A 13,309-nucleotide genomic window follows, 5' to 3' on the forward strand; every position below is an offset into this window, starting at 1 on the left:
GTGCCTAACTATTGATTTAGAAGCCTAACATTAGGCAGTCATTTTCAGACCATCCTGGCCTGTGTTCATTTTGTATTTTTCCTTTTTAAATGAAATTCTCTGTGCTTGGTGAACTTAAGGTAATGGAAACTGATCAAGACAATGAAGTGAGAAAATGGTATTGACAGATATATAAAGAGTAACTCATATGAGCCAGTATCTATTTACTGTATCTGTTTTGTTTTTATTAAGATGGCAATAGGTTCTAAAACATGTTACACATTGACACATTTCTTATAAACAATTGTGTAACTTTGGCAAAGTTGTGTAACATTTTTTGTTTAACATATATAAATTAATAAACAAGTTATCATCAAAGAAGGTCTAATCTTGCTAAGAACACTGACTACGAACAATTATTTTAACCTAACAAGGTGAGATGTTGTTTTTGGTGGAGGGGGAAAAAAAACAGAAATAAAAATATCAAGAAAATGCCAAAGTGGAAAAAGAATGAAAAGGGTTATAAAATGCAAGCTGGAGAAGAAAGTAAGTGTATATATTATTATTTATGAATACTAGGAAGCAGAGACCCTCTTCCTAATGCCCACACCAAACATGTTCAACATGTGTTTTTAATCCTCTACAATTTCACATCATTTTACTTCCTGCTTACTTATCAAGGTTTGCACTGATGGTGTCTTTCTCTATCTTCTCTTTATGTTCTTCAGTGGGATTGTTTAGGGAAGGCTCCTGTGGTTGCTGAGAAGTGGAAAAAATATATTTTAAGAGAAGGAACTGATGATATCTACAAATTCACCTCTCCAATCTAATGATTTGAACACAGTAATATGTGTAGCAGTAACTTTTCTCTCAATTACCTGATTGTAACAACCATTTTTTGTAATTAAGAAATTCTGGTTATACTTTATGATACTGTGACTGTAGTTACACTGTAATATCACAGATGCACTAAAATTTTGGTAATACTTTATATAAAGATTGATTAATAGATATTTTAGGCATGTTCCAGACATGAGTAGTATGTGTTATAGATGGTTATGAGCACATCATTAGACGGAGTTATAAGTCATGGATAGTAATAAGCGATCTGTTGGGCTCTATAATACTCTAATAATTAACCATTTATTAAAATATCACTTATTTATTAACCCCTTATATATTCCATTTTTATAAATGGAACCTTAATATAAAGTGTGACCACAGGGTTTTTTGTTTTTGCTTTGTTTTTTAAATAAAAATCAGATAAATTAACAACTTATTTATCCATTTGACAAACTTGCAAAATGAGCATGGGGAATGGACTTATTTGTGCCAGACTTGTCAGTAGTTTAATTCTAGACATATATATTTCAATGATTATTTGAATCTGAAATTTACTTCTCCAACAAAAATATATTTTCTTTTCAAGAACCTTGTATCTTACAGAAATAACATGAAAACTTCACCTCAAGTGTAACACAGTGATATGGGTGGACACCTATGAACTCCTCATTGATTTTGGACATCAGTCCTGCTGTCTTCTTGCAGAAGTGCAAAAGGGTTATCTGAGAAGGAAAAAGTCAAAGGAGATATTACACAGGCTTACTTCTGACAGCTATTTCTATCATTATTTTCCTGTCTCCTTTGACATAAGCAATTTCTAAACAAATTGGGAGTTCTTCCCAATCCTGAATCTCCCATTTCAGTAAGAATGACGTGTAAGGGCTGTTTCAAGATGGAAACGTGTAACTCTATACTCCCAGCCATCTGTTCATAGGACTTTGTATGTTCCACAGAGGGAAGAATTGCTGCTGAAACTACAGGCTTTTCTTCCAGATATTGCTGTGGAGAGGACTGGACATAGAGAAAATAGAAAAGTTCGCTAGGAGGAGGAGCACAAAATCTTCTGTTGAGAGAAAGATTGGAAAGGAGGATTTCTCTCTGTCCACGATATCTTTTGGAACAATTTTGCAAAACCCCTTCTGCCATTTTTTTTATTTAAACAAGGATGAAAATATATATTAATATGAACACTCTCCTCTTAACAAGAAGCCCAAAAATGTGCAAGATTCTCCATTTTGAGGGTTCCTGCCAGAAGCATGCTTGCTTGTGAAACGCTCAAGTGCCAGCACATTTGCAGAGAGCAGTAACCTAGGGCTGGACAGGAGGGACTCAAGACTCACTGATTTTTCAGCCTGTGGAGTTAGAGTGTAGCAGTGAAAAGGATTGACATGGGATGGGGGAAGATTTATCCAAACCAGGAAAAAATTGTTTGGGTTCAGTTTATTTCAAGCATCAGGTTCATTCTTATAACTTGAACTGGTTCTCTTGTCCAGGGGCCATTGTAATCCACCCAGAAGGCTTTAAGAGCTGCTCCCATGATGAATGATGAGCAAAGCCTTTTGGGTTCACTTCAGGTAGGAAGGCAGGATGGAGAATTAGGGTTGGGAGTTCTGAGAGTGTCGGCAGCACTGCAGGTGGCAGAAAATAAACACAGCTGAGCAACAGAATCTAGGCAGTACTTCTGCTCAGTTAGGCTTTGCATGGAAGCGCAAGCTCTTTGGTTAGAGGCTCTATTTTGATAGCTGAATCTGTGGAGACTGTTACAGTAACTTTAGGGACACAGTGAGAAAATGCCTGTACAACATCAATGGCAACATTTGCCTTAAAAAAAAGTCCTGTTAATTAGAACTAAGACTCCCATCTTTATATAGCATATATCTGTTTCCACCTAAATGCATTTCTTCAATACACATTTCTAGTTTCCATTCCCTTCTCTCCTATTTTCAGCTCATTAAGGAGTTCTCTCCAGATGTTGCTAAAATTCAAAAAGCACTGAAATGAGGACAATGGACACTGGTAGGTTGGATGGATCACAAACTTATTGAGCTTGATCCACCACAGCATTGCTTCAGCTTCATGTTGATGTAACTGCATGCATTTACTCTCTAAAACTGGAATACAACAAAGCCTCTTATAAATAGAAATTCTTCCAAGAAATCCCAAAGGAAGGTGCTAAAGCATTGTCTGTCCAAGTCTGCTATGTATTTCAAAACATAATCACAGTATTTATAAATTAATCAGTGTGTGTATTCAAATGCTTCCTTCACAATGGAGATATTGGCCATCAACTACGTCCTGTAAATATCAGAAGAGAAGTTGCTATCACCAGTACATTGCTGCTTATAAGATCTTGTTCACTTTTGTGCTCTGGTTTAACAACTTCATTCTCCCACATTATATCAAAAAGTTATTTTCCCTTCAAATGTCCAGTGTAAGGCATTCTGCAAATCTAACATAGATACCTGATAGATAGCAAGGTAATGAGACAACATATTGCAGCGACTAGCTCCCAGTAGATCCACCTTCTGACAGACATCCATTTTCAACTTGTCAAATTGGGCTTTGGTATTTTTCACTTGCGTCTGCACCTAGAACCATGAAAGTTGAAATACATAATAGCAAAAGGAGATCAGAGGTATGTATGTGTGTTGCAGAAAAGAACTCCTGAAAATGTTTCACAGTCCTAGTATGTACAGCAGTCTTGTCCTGGAGCGTCTGTAGGAGTAATTTGTAGGCCCCATTGTATAGGTATTGCACATGCACACATACTGTAGAGATTGTCCCTGCCCTAAAGAATTTATAATCAAATGTCAAAAGCCCTATAAATTAGCTGCTAATTATGGTCTTGTCACTTCCAAAAGGAAAAAATATCCTGTTTATATGCAAGAAAGTAATGTTAAAGTTGACATAACATTCAGATAAACACTCACGAAATTCAGAATTACAGTGCCCACAGCACCTTTAATTGCCCTCTTGCAGGAATACACTACAATCTGGTCTTGTGACTGCATACCGGGGCAATATCTGGTTTGTAGTAAGTAAGGAGTCTGACTTCCCTTCACCCCTCTCTTTGGTCAAGTGCTAAAAGAATAGTTGCAGGGAGGCTAGAATGAGGAAGGCAAGGTGCTACACCTGAGTTGGGAAATCTTTATGATATATATTTTTTGTTTATGGTAATGTGCTCTGATTTTTGCTGATAAGCACCTTCTTCTGCTTCAATAATCAAATGAATTTTTTTTTTTAATTTTATCTTTTCTGACTTACCTCAGCAGGTTACATGTAGTGTCAGGGATTTTAAAGCAAGAAGGAAAATATGTGTACGCTAACAATGTGGAGCAAAAGAACCTGATGAAGTGGTAAGAGGAACAGCAGCAGAAATAACAAGAGAAGCAACATCAGCTCCAGTAATATATACAGCTGCAGTAGCAAAACCACCACCAACAGGAATTGGTGGAGATGATGAGGCAAACTTTGCTTGTCAAGGGAGGTGATCTGTCTTCTGTTACCCTTACAGGAGGAGGGTTCTTAACCAAAATGGGACCTCTGTATTATAATGAAGATCATACAGTACTCTGTTTTGTTCAGCAATACAAAATGTTATTTAAATTACTGACAATTATAACAAGTACAGTTTTTTCAATTACTGTATTTTATAATCAGTGAGTCACATTGCCTTGTGTTGTGTGACCACATGATTTACTGTAATCAAATACTCAAGACATGTCTCTACTAAGAAAACTTAAAAAATCCTCCTGGTGCATCCTAGTATAAAAGACAAGGCTGTGGTGGCCAGACACACCCAGCCGTGAGCCCTGTGCCTGGAGTTCAGGCAGTTCCTGGGAGCCTCGGTGAGCTGCTAGGCTCCCCACAGCTGAAATGGTACTGTACTTGATTTGTCCTTCTCTACATTTGCAACTAAACCGTGTTCAACTGCACCCATTGCTGGCAACAAGAAGGAAATAAATACTTTTCTGAACTTCTCCATTTGCTTGCAGGTGTCAGGATCCAGTTCTTGGGACACATCCTTCATCCACAGCAAGGCCCCTCTGTATTCTATGCGGGCCTGCTCCATACGATCAATTGTTAACAAGGTATCAGACACAGCCCTGTGACTGAATGTTGCCAATTCCTGCCCAAGGCGAGACAAGGGGGTACAAAGGGCTACCCTGGAGGTAAAAGAAGGGAACAAGTAGAATGGGTTATAAGCCAAATGCAAATACATATTAGGTTGTGGGGGGAGAGCTGGGAGGAAACGAAGAGTGAATTCCAGTAGGAGACAAGCTACAATTTTTGTGTATGTGAGACTATATGTTGTGGTGAATTCTTTCTTGCATGTAGAAAATGCCTCATAGGGCCTGACTCTGAAAGGTGCTGACCACCTCCTGTAAGATGCTAGATGCCCTCTGAAGTGAATGGAGCTTGCCATTTTGCAGGATAAGACCTAGGGTACATGACTACATTGCAGCCACAAGTGTAATTTGCAGCTCATGTAGAAGTATGCATGCTAGCTATACTCTAGCTCAGGGGTAGCCAACAGCTGGACTATGCGCCAAATTCGAACCATCAGATGTTTTTGAACAGACCAAGAAATCTTTTTATTTACTTATTATTATTATCATTATTGTTGTTATCTTTGTATTACTTTCTCTAGAGTCTGGACCTTGATTATACCTGAACCAAGAAATTTGGACCTTGACAAAAAATAATTGATTACCCCCGGTCTAGTTGTACAAACCCATCTGACCCTCCTGAGTACATACCCGCTTGTACAGCCTATGCTGAAGCCCATGCTGCTGCATCCTCAGTTCTATATTTAGTGAGTTAGATAGAAAAAAGCTAGCAAGAGTACATCTACACAAGCTGCCATTCAAATGTGTGGCTGCAGCGTACTCTTACCCCAAAGTGGTCAGACACTACAAACGCTAACATTTAGGAAAGAGAATAGTCGTAATTAACTTAAACGAAATATAGCAAGCCTCCAGGACCAAAAGGATGCATTCATGTAGTATTCATTTGGAATTCCCAGGTTTCCGTACACAAAGAGAATTAAGATATCATACAATAGTAATGAGTAATGTTGTGCTCTTGGCATCACATACTAGACAAGCAGGTGAAGGTTCTGGTCCTGATAGCATGGGTGTATGTTTCTGCACACTAGTAGCAGTAGTGTTAAAAATGTCTTCAACCTCCAGCTGGCTGAAAGTGGGCATTTATAACTTGACTGCCTAACAGTTACGATTTAACACTGCCTAAGCAACTCTGTTCTAAAGGCCCTTTTTCAGCTGTTTGTTACTTTGCCAAACTCTCAGCTGTCAGACTGAAACTTGCCAGGTTTGGTCTGTGCCTATGGGTGGACTTTTTTGGAACGTTTGAACAAAACAGTTGTACCATTTTTTTGAGAAAAGAGTATGGGAGAAAAAATACATCTTTGGCGTAAAGCATGTGTGACAAACCCACATATTACCAAGGCTGTCCAATGCTTTCCATTATAAGACCACATTTTCAGTTGCTTATAAATTTGTAACACACTAACCATTCAAATTTCCCATGCCAGGTGTATGCCTTAAGCTGAATTTTTTTTTGAAAGTTTCAGCCAAAACGGTTCAGCCATTTCTGAGTATGAAGCAAGGGAAAAATAAGTTGTTTTGCCCATGTTATAAAAATTCTGATGAGCATAAGAATGGCCATGCTGAGTCAGACCAATGGTCCATGTAGTCCAGTATCCTGTCTTTTGACAGCAGCCGGTGCCAGATGCTTCAGAAGGAATGAACAGAACAGGGCAATTTATCGAGTGATCCATCCCGTGTCATCCAGTTCCACTTCCTAGCCATCAGAATTTTAGGGACACCCAGCACATGGGGTTGTGTCCCTGACCATCTTGACTAATAGCCATTGAAGGAGCTATCCTCCATGAACTTATCTAATTATTTTTTTAACCCAGTTATACTTTTGGCCTTCGCAACATCCCCTAGCAATGAGTTCTACAGGTTGACTATGCGTTGTATGAAGAAGTACTGCCTTATGTTTGTTTTAAACCTGCTGCCTATTAATTTCACTGGGTTACCTCTGGTTTGGTATGTTATGTGAAGAGATAAACAACACTTCCTTATTCACTTTCTCCACACCATTCATGATTTTATAAACCGCTTATCATATCCCGCCTTAGTCGTATCTCTTCTAAACTGAACAGTCCCAGTCTTTTTAATCTCTCCTCATATAGAACTATTTCATACCCCTCATCTTTTTGTGCCCTTCTCTGTCCCTTTTCCAATTCTAATATATATTTTTTGAGATGGGGCAACCAGAACTGCACACAGTATTCAAGGTGTAGGGTACCATGGATTTATATAGTGGCTTTATGGTATTTTCTGTCCTATTATTATATCCCTTTCCTAATGGTTTCTAGCATTCTGTTATCATTTTTGATTGCCACTGCACATTGAGCATATGTTTTCAGAGCATATATCTACAGTGACTTCAAGAGCTGTTCTTTGACTGTTAACAGCTAATTTAGACCCTGTCGTTTTGTATGTATAGTTGGGATTATGTTTTCCAATATGCATTTATCAATATTGAATTTCATTTACCAATTTTTGCCCACTCACCCCGTTTGATGAGATCCCTTTGTAATTCTTTGCAGTCTCCTTTGAACTTAACTATCTTGAGTAATTCAGTATTGTCTGCAAACTGTGCCACTTCATTGTTTACCCCTTTTTCCAGATCATTTATGAATATGTTGACCAGTTCTGGAGGGACTCCAGACACACTCTCCACTGTGAAAACTGACCATTTATTCCAACCCATTGTTTCCTGTCTTTTAACCAATGAGCGAACCTTCCTTCTTATCCCATGACTGCCTACTTTGCTTAAGAGCCTTTGGTGAGGGACCATGTCACCATTTCTGAAAGATTAAGTACACTTTATCCACTAGATCACCCTTGTCCATATGTTTGCCGACACCCTCAAAGAATTCTAATTGATTGGTGAGGCATGGTTTTCCTTTACAAAAGCCATGTTCTCTCTTTCCCAACAAATTGTGTTTAATCTATGTGTTGGTAAAGAACTGAATTATCAATCATTTCAACCAATTTGCCTGGTACTGAAGTCAGACTTACTGGCCTGTAATTGCCAGGATTGCCTTGGGAGCCTTTTTTAAAAATTGGCATCATATTAGCTATCTGCCAGCCATCTGGTAGAGAGACTAATATAAGCGACAGGTTACATACCACAATTAGTAGTTCTGCAATTTCACATTTGAGTTCCTTCAGAACTCTTGGGTGAATACCATCTGGTACTGGTGACTTATTACTGTTTAATATAGCAAAACCTCCTTTAATGACACCTCATTCTGGAACAGTTCCTCAGATTTGTCACCTAAAAAGAATGGCTCAGGTTTGGGCATCTCCCTCAAATCCTCTGCCATGAACACTGATGCAAAGAATTCATTTAGCTTCTCTGCACTGGCCTTGTCTTCCTTGAGCACTCCTTTAGCACCTCAATTGTATAGTGGCCCCACAGATAGTTTCACAAGCTTTCTGCTTCTGATGTATATTTTAAAAAAAACTGCTGTTAGTTTTTATGTCTTTTGCTAGTTGCCCTTAAAATTCTTTTTTGGCCTGCCTAATTAAACTCCGACAAGTCAAATGTAAATGTATATGTCCCTTTTTATTTTCCTCAGTAAAATTTGACTTCAAATTTTTAAAGGATGTCTTTTTGTCTCTGACTGCCTCTATTATTCTATTGTTTAGCAATTGTGGCATTTTTTGGTGTTTTTTTTTTAAATTGGGGTACACACATAGTTTGAGCCCCTATTATGGTGGTGGTAAAAAGTTTCCAGGCAGCTTGCAGGCATTTCACTCTTGTGACTGTTCCTTTTAATTTGCATTTAACTTGTCTCCTCATTTTTGTGGAGTTCCTCTTTTTGAAGTTAAATGCTCCTGTGGGGTTTCTTTACTTAGTATCCTCTTCCCCCACAAGGATATTACATTTAATTACATTGTGGTCACTATTAGGACTAGCTGCTCCAAGAAGCAGCCATTAATGGTGTCTAGAAATTTTATCTCTGCATCCCATCCTGAAGTGATATGTTCCAAGTCAATATGGGATATTTGTAATCCCCCATTATTACGAGATTTTCTGTTTTTTGTAGCCTCTGTAATCTCCCATAGCATTTCACAATCACCATCCTGGTCAGGTGGTTGGTAGTACATTCCTACTGCTATAGTCCTATTATTCAAGCATGGAATTTCTATCCACAGAGGTTCTATGGTACTGTTTGATTCCTTTAAGATTTTTACTATATTTGATTCTATGCTTATTTTTGCATATAGAGCCACTCCCACACCAGCATGACCTACTCTGTCGCTCCTATATATTATGTAACCTGGTATTACCGTATCTCATTGCTTATCGTTGTTCCACCAAGTTTTCACCTTTCCTTTGAAAGGCTCCGGTGCCTCCATGCTTTGCAGCTAGAACTTGAAATTTGGCAGGGGTGGTGGCCTTTGCATCAGGGATACTGACTTTTTGTTACTCTAGAGAAAATCTGTCCAAATTTAGTGAAGTAAAAAATAAACCCCAAAAACACCTTTGAAAAATTGGTTTGCACATGCTCAGTAGGGAACTGCTAGTTACACTGCTAAATTCACCACAGATTCTGTCTGCATTGGGCATGCTCCAGCAATTGCAGCACTAGGCTGCTGCAGGCTGGGCTGGGGCAAGCACAGAGCAGGGAGCCTGTCACTCCTGTGCTCTCCACGAATCCAGAGCGAAAAGTTGTTTGATTTGAATGCAGTGACAAGAGCTGGACCTGAGGGAGGTGAGGAAGTAGATTAGGACAAGAGGTTTGAGGTGGGAGACTGGGACTGGAGGTTGGTGGGCAGGGGGAAGAGGGACACTGGGAGTGGGAGCTGTGAAGGATGTGAATACTGGGACTGGCTGGGCAAGGAGATTGGGAGTGTGGGGGAAGACTGGGACTCACTGGACATAGATACTGGGAGCTGGAGAGAGAAATGGTATGGGGATGAAGAGCTGGGGGTAGACTGTGACTGGCCAAGCAAGGACACTGGGACTATGAACTGATGGGAGTGGGGGGAAAGATCTGACAAAGAGCTGGGTTGAGAGGAGGGACTGGGACTAGCTGGGCAAAGAGATTGGCACAAGAAGCCGGGTGGGAGCACTGAGATTGGTTGAGATGCTGAGGGAGACTGGGAGTTAACAGGGACAGAGGAGGAGGGGATGGGGTGACTTGAGGCCAGTAGGGGAAGAGAGAGAGATCAGCCGAAAAGGAAGGGAGGGGGAAACTGGGACAGGCTGAGCAAGGAGACTGGGGAAAAGGAGCCAGGAGTGGGTGGGGGAGAAATTGGGAATGGCTGAGCAAGGAGATGGGATGAGAAGCCTGAGGAGAAGAGATCGGAATTGGCTAGTTGAGGAGAATGGGATTGGGACAAGGAGTCAGGAGTGCAGATGACACAGGCCTGGGACAGAGACTGGGCAGAAGGGGTCAAGCTTGGGGTAACTGGGCAGAAGAGTCTGGGCCCACTAGAGAATACTTGCTTGCAAAGTTTGGAATAGAACCCACGATTTGTGAATCTCACCATTCCTGTACTGTCAGTACATATTTGTGAAACTCACTGTCAAAGTGCTCCATCCCTCTCTAGTCCTGGTCCATATAGAGGATGACAACCTACTTTCACTATCAGTTACTCTGTTAGCTCAACTGCCAGAGGTCTGTGTGGAGAACTTAAATTTTCCAACCCTGCAAATGACCCATGTGGATGCCAATACAATGCGATAAGATGGAATTTCTATTTTTTTAATTCACTTTTTTAAAAACTTTAAACAAAAGCTACTTTGGGCCCCCTTGTGCATATGCATTATGATAGTCTTTAATTACATAATCACATACTATTTTTTCTCACAGGACTCCTGCTTGATTCACTGCATAGGATGAACTTGCTCTAGGGATGGATCAGGATTGTGTAGTGAAGGAGGCTGTTGTCTGTACAAACCCTGCTTCATTTGCTACAGGAATTGGAAAATGTGTAGTGAATGAGGAAGGGGATTTCAGGAAGAAATGAATGGTTACGTGATTAAGGCAGTTGAATGCTGCCTGGCAGAATTGGATTCTATTTCTGCCTCCGCCAGTGTTTGTACGTGATGTTAGGCAAGTAAGTTAAACCAATTTTTTCATAGGTGGTCACCAATTGTGTGTTGCTGGGTATGAAATGCACAAGTGCTAAGCATTCACAGCTGCAGCTGAAGTCAATGGGAAATGTGCTTTGGTCATAGAAGGTGCTATATAGTGCTATGTACCCTGAAAAATTAGGTGTCACAAATCAGCCACCTAAAATTAGTGGATACTTTTGACCTTAATCTCTCTGTGCCTCAGTTCCTCATCTGTAAAATGAGTACAGTATCCATTCATCTCACAGGGGTCTTGTGAAAGCAAATTGACATTTGTGAAGCACTCAGATACTATAATAATGAGTACCATAGAAAAGCCCATGAAGAAATTAATAATTCTGACTTCAAAGCAGAGTTTGAATAGCGTGGAATAAGGAAGGCCTGGGGCCACATACTGAACAATGAGGATAAAACAAAATTTTGAATCGCTGCTCACTGAGTGAGAACCATTCATTCTCTGCATTGGATGAAGCAGGGGTCCTGTGGAAATAAGTGATGTTATGTACTTAAAGACTGTATCATAATGCCTACGTGCAAGGGGACCAAATTAAGGTTGTACAGGCAACCTTTATTCTGGCATTTCTTAACTTTTGAGTGGTTGATTTTGCAACCGTGATAATGTTTTTTTATGTAGTCTTTTTGTGTTTAATGTATACAAACACACACATTGCAGTTCTCACCTCAGCAGGAGGCAATAGAAACAACATTTAGTACAGAGGTAATACCTAATGGGACTTTTTCATGCTTTTTGGTGGTCCAATAAAAATATTTTGACAAGCTCTAAGGTTTTAAAAATCTATCATGAAGATACTGTAATTTTAAAAATTATAGCAGGAGATGGTTATCATTAATATCCTAACATTCTATTACCACTGCACATGTATGCACAAAATAACAGAGTGAAATTTTAGATCAACACATTAAAAATTTGTGGAAAAATTATCTCCTCCAATGCACAAGTGTGTTAGTCTCTAAGGTGCCACAAGTACTCCTTTTCTTTTTGTGTTATCATTGAGGCAGGGTTAATGAGGATCCTTGCCTTGTTCCATACAGTCTTTGAAGGGCTTCAGCCTTGCCTCATAGCACTGTCTGGCAAATAATTCCACATTTTGGAAATTAACTTTATCATTTCATTTTTTTAAAAACCCTGTGAAATTCCAAGAAAGAAACTGTATTAAAAGAAATTGAAGACCATGATCCTGATTAATGTTCTGCATGCAAAGTTAAATTTGAGTACTCCTGTGCATAAAGTTAAGCACCTGCACAAATGTTTGCGGTATCAGGACTTAAGATGTAAGACGAAGTACTCAAAAAGTTAACTAACTTTGCCCCACATTCATAAGACTTATGATAGTCTTACACAATCACATGCTATTATTTCTAAACCTGGTTGGAAATTTTTCATTAGAATATTTGTTGTTGGAAAATGCCAATTTGTGAAAAGCAAAATGTTCTGCAGGTTTCAAAGGAAATTGGCCAGGGCCTTCCAGGCTCAACTAATCTTTCAAAGGAAATTAGCCACGGCTTTGTGGGCTCCTGGCTCCTCATCAGTCTGCCTAGTGGCTGCTGAGGCTCCAAGAGTTTCCAGGTCTCTGGCTTCTCAGCAGCCTGAAAACTTCAAGGCCAAGTTCCAAAGCTCCCAGATTCTTGACAGGTTTCCTGGGATGGGGGCAGTCATGGAGTAGTGGAGGCCAGCGCTTTCAGGCTCCACACTCCTTGACAGCCCCAGAAGCATATTTCATTTCAAAAACAAAATATTCCAGAATTTGACTTCCACAAGAAATTGAGGTTTTGATTTTCCCAATTCGAGCTGAATTTTTTTCCCCAAAGCTCAAGTTGTTTTGTTTTTAAAGAGGTGAAATTCACTTTCTTGTTCAGTTATATTTATTTCTACAGGTCCCCTGCTGCATTTGATGTGCAAGCTGAATGGCGAATAGTGAATGAGGCAAGGTTAAACAGTCAATGAGAGGTGCTGAGAGCCAGATTGTTTGCAACTACCATTCACTTTACACTTGTTTAACTGAGGCATTTTCTAGACTAGAATTGAAGGTGTGATGTTAGCCTGTGTTAGCATACATAACACACTTTAAAAGTCTTTTACAGATAAGGCACACTGCCTTTAACACGTGCTAAACTGGTCAAGTTAAACCTGGGGGGAGCCCAGGTTTCAATTCGACCAGTTGAGCATGTGTTAAAGGCAGTTTGCCTTGTCTGCACTAGACTGATGTGTTAGCATATGTTAGCTAATGTGTGCTAATCTATTTTAATTCCTAATCTAGATAAAGCGTGAGAGCACATCTGG

At 39.6% G+C, this 13,309-nt stretch overlaps 2 protein-coding genes across 7 annotated transcripts in view; one reads left to right on the forward strand and one right to left on the reverse strand.

The window, feature by feature from the left end:
* The window catches only part of FAM117B (family with sequence similarity 117 member B), a 118,617-nt gene extending 113,720 nt beyond the window's left edge, over nt 1–4,897 (forward strand). Inside the window, exon 8 of one of the 3 annotated variants that reach the window (XM_073306453.2) lies at nt 4,092–4,897. In XM_073306453.2, coding sequence (XP_073162554.1) covers nt 4,092–4,182 — 91 coding nt within the window. In that variant the 3' untranslated portion in view covers nt 4,183–4,897. The remainder of the gene's footprint in view (nt 1–4,091) is intronic. The other 2 variants (XM_073306451.2, XM_073306452.2) reach the window with 2 other exon arrangements.
* ICA1L (islet cell autoantigen 1 like) overlaps nt 1–13,309 on the reverse strand; it is a 55,344-nt gene that overhangs the window by 12,589 nt on the left and 29,446 nt on the right. For all 4 annotated transcript variants that reach the window (XM_073306460.1, XM_073306457.1, XM_078848023.1 and 1 more), the window contains 4 exons: nt 4,790–4,988; nt 3,285–3,410; nt 1,446–1,544; nt 653–738 (listed from right to left, as the gene is read on the reverse strand). In XM_073306460.1, coding sequence (XP_073162561.1) covers nt 653–738; nt 1,446–1,544; nt 3,285–3,410; nt 4,790–4,988 — 510 coding nt within the window. The remainder of the gene's footprint in view (nt 1–652; nt 739–1,445; nt 1,545–3,284; nt 3,411–4,789; nt 4,989–13,309) is intronic.

This window comes from Lepidochelys kempii, chromosome 11 (assembly GCF_965140285.1).
Source record: "Lepidochelys kempii isolate rLepKem1 chromosome 11, rLepKem1.hap1, whole genome shotgun sequence".
Classification (NCBI taxonomy): Eukaryota; Metazoa; Chordata; order Testudines; family Cheloniidae; genus Lepidochelys; species Lepidochelys kempii.